This window comes from Pygocentrus nattereri, chromosome 10, assembly GCF_015220715.1.
Source record: "Pygocentrus nattereri isolate fPygNat1 chromosome 10, fPygNat1.pri, whole genome shotgun sequence".
NCBI lineage: Eukaryota > Metazoa > Chordata > Actinopteri > Characiformes > Serrasalmidae > Pygocentrus > Pygocentrus nattereri.
In genome coordinates, this window is record NC_051220.1 from 17,839,148 (window position 1) to 17,845,623 (window position 6,476).

Below are 6,476 nucleotides of genomic sequence, written 5' to 3' on the forward strand. Positions count from 1 at the left end.
TTTTTGCCTTCTCCAATGTCCATTTTTGACATACTTTTTCATGTTTTTTTTGTTTGCTGTTGTTTGAAAGTGACAGTATACATTCCAAACACAAGTGTAGGTTGGCTGGTTGTTTTTGTTAGTAAAAAAGGGCTAGATTTGCAGTATAGACATTGTGACCCCTGATTCCTGCCACCACCACTGAATAGACATCCAGTAAGACTCGAGTAAAAGTCCAGTAAAGTTTCCCTACACTGAACAGCTCTGCATGACTGTTTATCTTTGCTCACGCCAATGAATTATGCAGCAATTTTGAAAAAGTGTTGGAATTTCCTTTGGAGTCATTTCTCACATTGATAGATGTTAATGGGAATTCAATATGTGCTTGCCACACACTAGGAGGGATTATTTGAGGACAGAGAATGTTTGAAATCACCCATTCTGGCCAAGTGACATCAATAACGAAACTTTACAGCCTTTTACTTTCCCAAAGTCACTCAAACCTTCAGATGGCTGAGCGTTTGGCTGAGATCGATCGTATTTTGGACGCCGATTCTTTTTTTATGCGTTGAACACAGTAAATCAGCGCTCAGTGAGGAAATACGGAGCTCATGCCAAAGTCTGCAGCGCGCAAACAGGGGAATCTGTAACGACAACCTGGAAAAAAATGTTTCCACGGAGCTCAGAACACCCCCCCCCCCGCGCGCTGTCTATAATGAAAGCCTCTCTCGGTGTTTTAACACGCTTTTGGCAGATTGCATCACACTTAAAATAACATTTTCGTAATGCTGGGTGACCAAGAGCGAGACAAGCACGCACGCGACGCCGCCGGAGCCAAGTCTCCAAGTGAAACTTTGCAGCGAGCGAGGACAGTTTGCACGGATGGTGAGCATTTAAACACACGAGATAAGGTTTATTATACATTACTCAGCCTTTCTAGTGTTAAAGCAAGTGACCGACATCACGAAACCGGCCTAACCAAACCCGCGCGCCTTTCGCGCGGAGAACTTCTCTCCACCACTCTCCACGCTGCTTTTACGCGAACGCACGAAACTGTGTCCAAGGCAAGAGAGCACGCGCGTGAAGACGTCTCATGAAGTAACATCTTAGTCCGCTGAAAAGGTGAAGCTGCCTGCTGTCCTCGGGGAGGCTCTCCAGCTGCTCGGAATCTCGCCTCCTCTTTCCGTCTGTGCGCTCCTTCCACTCTGGCGCAGAGCGCGCTGATGGCTCTGGACACGAAGACAATGTGAGCGGCTCTCCAGGGCTACCGCTATGGGAGGAGTAAAAAGAGTAGGAACGAGCCCAGCCCCTGTGCTGCAAACGTATATATAAAAGACGTTGGTAGAGCCCCCTTTCAGCTTAGTTGCTACAAAAGCTGAGCAGAAAGCTCATTCCAGCTGAGATACCTTAATGCTCTGAATCATCTGTTGGATCCTGAATCTCAAGTTCTCTAAACTGGCAAAACTTTCTCCACTGGCAAAACTTTCTCCACTGAGAAGATACTCGTCTTCATTCATTCTGAGAAGCAAAAGAGGCAGTCTGAGGCAGAGATGGCATTGCCAGAGTCAGAGTTTGACTTGAAGGCACGCAGCATCATAAAAGAATGGAGTGGACAGGTTCAACCTGCTCTCATGGTCTCCTTCATCTTCCTCTTCTGCCTGGAGGCCTGCCTGTGGATCCGCAATCTCACCCACAAGAAGAGGCTGCCTGGGCCCTTCGCCTGGCCTCTGGTGGGCAACGCCATGCAGCTGGGCCAGATGCCCCACATCACCTTCTCTAAGCTGGCCAAAAAGTATGGCAATGTCTACCAGATCCGGCTCGGCCAAAATGACATAGTGGTGCTGAATGGAGACGCGGCCATACGTGAAGCTCTGATACAGCACAGCAAAGAGTTTGCAGGGAGACCCAACTTCATCTCCTTTCAGTTAGTCTCAGGGGGGAGAAGTATGACCTTCAGCAATTACAGTGAGCAGTGGAAGGTGCACAGGAGAGTGGCTCAGTCTACCCTGCGGGCTTTCTCATCAGCAAACAGCCAGACCAAGAAAGTATTCGAACAGCATGTGGTCGCCGAATGCATGGACATGGTGCAGAGCTTTCTCAGACTGAGTGCAGACAGGCGATATTTCAATCCTTCACATGAATTCACAATCGCTGCTGCTAATGTCCTTTGCGCTCTTTGCTTCGGGAAGCGGTATGGCCATGATGACCCAGAGTTCAGGACCCTTCTGGGCAAGGTGGATAAGTTCGGAGAGACGGTGGGCGCTGGGAGCTTGGTGGACGTGATGCCATGGCTTCAGTCTTTTCCCAACCCGGTGCGCAGTGTGTACCAGAACTTCAAGGACCTCAATAATGAGTTCTTTGCTTTTGTGAAAGACAAGGTAGTGCAGCACAGAAATACATATAACCCTGACGTAACCCGAGATATGAGTGATGCCATCATCAGCGTGATTGAGCATGGAAAGAACAGCATGCTGACTGAAGACTTTGTAGAGGGAACAGTGACAGATCTTATTGGAGCAGGACAGGACACTGTATCCACAGTCATGCAGTGGATACTGCTGCTGTTGGTGAAATATCCAGACATGCAGGCTGAGCTCCAGCAGCAGATCGATAAAGTGGTGGGTTGTGACAGACTGCCCTCAATGGACGACAAGGCCGACCTGGCTTACCTGGAAGCCTTCATCTACGAGACTATGCGCTACACCAGCTTTGTGCCCGTAACCATCCCTCACTCCACCACCTCAGACGTGACCATCGAGGGTCTTCACATCCCCAAGGACATGGTGGTGTTCATCAACCAGTGGTCTGTCAACCATGACCCTCAGAAGTGGCAAGACCCGCACATCTTTAATCCGTCAAGGTTCCTGGATGAGAAAGGAGCCCTTGACAAGGACTTGACCAACAGTGTCATGATCTTCTCCACAGGTAGGAGGAGATGCATTGGTGACCAGATTGCCAAGACTGAGATCTTCTTGTTCTTGGCTATTCTGCTGCATCAGTGCACCTTTGAGAGCAACCCCTCTCAACCTCTCACCATGGACTGTTCATACGGGTTAGCGCTGAAGCCGGTCAACTACACGGTTACAGCCAAGGTCAGAGGGAAGCTCCTTGGCCTTGTGTCACCAGCATGAAATAAAGAAGTTAATCTCCCACCCATCTGACGTTATCACTCAAGGCCAGCAAAGACTGAAATGATTGCAAATGTATTATATGTAACAGTGAGTATTAATGATGCACTGAATTCTGTTGTTTATAAATGACATATTTAATATTTAATGATTATTCACACATTTTTTTGTTAATAAGAAAAAGCTTTGGTTCCAATAATATTAAATCAAGTGTTCTGTCTGGTAGTATAAGAGAAACCAAGAACATAGTTGAACTACATCTTAACACTTCACACTGTGTATTCATCCTCTATCCTCTGCCAAAACAATATGAGCAGGGTTTCCATTTTTTTGTTGTTTTTTTTTTCTAATAAGCAGCAAGTATTAATTATTCACCAAAATATTGTCTGTTTGTGAATTGTGTTGGATCATATTGAAGGAGGGCTGCTTTTAGAGCTTGGAGCACCTCTTCGTTATCAAGGGAACACTGTATATTAATGCATTTATCCATTTGAGTTTATGAGTACTCTGATATATTTCAGGTATTTTTAAGTATTAGCATCTATTTTATAGCTAACACCATCTACTGTACCCTAAGGGAATGAAAATGTAGCTTCAGTAATCACTCGTCTCTAGTAGTAGTTAGACAGTAGTCAGTGTACAGTGAGCAGGATGTTGTATCACTGGGGGTAAAATGAACATGAGGTGAATTTGTTTAGTGGCTCAATGTTTCCCAGACATGGGTTAAACCTAGACTTTGTGATAACATTGCAGGGTTTAAGCTTAATCTGGGTCTAGGAATTTAGGAAATGTAGTATTACTGAACTTTACTAAAAGCTTTTTCTCACTTCCATTCCTTTTGCATTTCACCTGTCATTACAACCTAAGTCAAATAGGTTCCTAGGGGATATTTTTAAAGCATGTATTTCATGTTTTTTCATGCTAAAATGTTTGCACTGAATGTTTTCAAGTGCTCTGCAAGCCATACAAGATGTGTTCAGGAATTTCTAAAGCTGTGTTGAAGCCAAGGAACAAAACCATTTTTTATGTACAAGCAAGCAGTCATAGAAATGATTCATTGTTTGTTTGGTTTTAACTTTTTAAAATAAGCTAATTCTGAAGTGATTGAAATAAAATAAAAATTTTAAAACACTAAAAGTGCTTTCCTCTGTTCAACCCACATGTCATATTCCTTGTTCCTTATACTGTTTCACTACAGTGTCCAGGTCCCAGAGTTAAACATGCATATCACTGTTTGTTTATCATGTAAATACATGGGTTGATTCAGTAAGTGCTGTTATTTCATAACTTATGTGCATCACATATAAACACTTACACCAGCCGTAACACATATTCAGTCATCTATGCTCATTCAGTCCATTGTTTCTTTGCGCAGCCTTACTACTACTTTTATTGGTGAAGTTTCTGTTTCTTCTTTACTGCTTAGCTCAGCCACAATCCTCAAAATTATATCATTACACTTATATAACATGGCCATTATGCACACAAAATCTCATGGCAAATATGTGCTGTTCATATATTTATGAGGCACATTTAAGTTAAGATTGCTTGTATTTTTTCATTGTGCCGATCATTAAAAACTTCAAAGTGTTCATAGGCTGCCTCCTTCATTCAAATTATGACATTATTTTTCTAGCGCTAAGTGGGTATTACATGGTGGAAAAAGAGCACATACAGCAATTGCCTCAAATATGTAATTATATCTGATAATATATGGAATAATCATAAAAACTTTGTAAACAAAAGCCTAATATTTTAGCATTTCTAATCAGACTAATAAGCAACTGCTATTTAACAAAATTAATAACAGCATCCATGTAAAAACAAAAATATGAACTATCCTAAAGTGAATCATGCCTCTTCTTTAGCTAATATTGTTTTACATACTGTATCTGATACAAACAAGGACATTCAAATAATCTGCTGTATTTTGAAGTTCAGGCTTTTCTGGGCATTTCATGAATAAGCAAATTCGAAAGTGTTCAAAAGTCATTTATAAATAGCACCAAATAAAGCTATTTTTGTTAATTCAACCTCATTTTAACTCAACAGCCTCTGGCTGACACTGCTGTGGTTTTGATGTATGAAGAGATCCAGATGTTTATGGCATGATAAGTAAGCAATCGTTGGGGGCCACATAGTAGAGAGGCTTTAGATTTGAAAAAAACAATTGAGATACTAAACTCTGAGGGGTAGTGTTTCAATCCTGTGCATGAGCTGATGACCTGGAGTTCAGGACCGTGCTGGGGAGGGTGGTTAAACTTCGCGAAATGCTAGGAGCTTGGTGGATGTCATGTCTTAGCTTCAGTACTTCCCCAGTCCGGCACGAAGCATTATCCAAGCCTTCTTCAGATTTTTCAGCTTTGTGATAAACAAAGTTAAAGAGCACAGAAGGACATACGACCCAGAGGTTATAAGGGACAGGAGCGATGTCTTTATTAGTGTGGTAGGTCATGCAGATGAGGACACAGGTTTGACAGAGGCACATGCTGAAAGCACTGTGGCTGATATCATTGGTGCAGGCATAGATACAGTCTCTACTTCTCTACACTGGACGTTGTTTCTTTTAGTTAAACATCTAGACATGCAGGCCAAGCTCCAGGAGCAGGTCAATAAAGTGGTGGGCCATCACAGACTGCCTTCAATGAAGGACAAGGCCAATCTGGCTTTGTGCTTCGTGGCCATGACCATCCCTCACTCCACCACCTCAGATGTGATCATCGAGGGTCTACTGGTGTTCATCAACCTGTGGTCCATCAACCACAATCTTCAGAAGCAGCAGGATCCACATGTTTTCAATCCATCAAGGTTCCTGGATTAAAATGGAGACTTTAATAAGGATCTGGCCAACAGCATGATGATATTGTCTGTTGGGAACAGGAGGTGCATTGGTGAACAAATTGCTAATGTGGAAGTGTTGCTGTTAGCTATAAAAGTGGTCAAGAGTGCTCGTATGGTTTGATCCTGAATCCATTTAACTGCACAATTGCTGCAAAACCCAGGGGAGAATTACTTAATGCAGCATAAAATCATAAATGAGTTTTAAACCCCATGCCAGTGTCAGGCTTGCCACCCCTTTGAGAGATTAAACTTGCTGCTTGTAGTAGCAGAGTGTGTTATGCACTGTGAAGTGTGTACTTATCTGTAAATGTCTGTTTTCTGTACACAAAAGGGTTTCAAAGAAGAAAAAATGCGACGTAGCAAGCAAGTCATACAAATTATTCCATTATTATCTTTATATTTTAAACAAAAGAGCAGATAATTATGCATTTAACTTACAATAAGCCATAAAAAGAAAATACTTTTATAAGACAAAAGAGAGTGATACTTTCCAAAACTTTGAAGTGGAACCCGTAAACCATAGCAACC

The 6,476-nt window shown here is 42.5% G+C and overlaps 1 protein-coding gene and 1 pseudogene across 1 annotated transcript; both read left to right on the plus strand.

Moving 5' to 3' along the window:
- The first annotated feature begins 1,319 nt into the window (after window positions 1–1,319).
- Window positions 1,320–4,595, plus strand: LOC108430656 (cytochrome P450 1B1-like). Its single transcript, XM_037541722.1, has one exon. The coding sequence runs from the start codon at window positions 1,530–1,532 to the stop codon at window positions 3,108–3,110; it is 1,581 nt and encodes a 526-aa protein (XP_037397619.1). The 5' UTR covers window positions 1,320–1,529; the 3' UTR covers window positions 3,111–4,595.
- Window positions 4,596–5,215: 620 nt separating this feature from the next.
- LOC108430619 lies at window positions 5,216–6,134 on the plus strand (annotated as a pseudogene).
- Window positions 6,135–6,476: the final 342 nt, after the last annotated feature.

What these genes read in the sequence shown, in the direction of transcription:
- LOC108430656 (XM_037541722.1), top strand. Translation starts at nt 1,530, where the DNA reads ATGGCATTGCCAGAGTCAGAGTTTGACTTGAAGGCACGCAGCATCATA.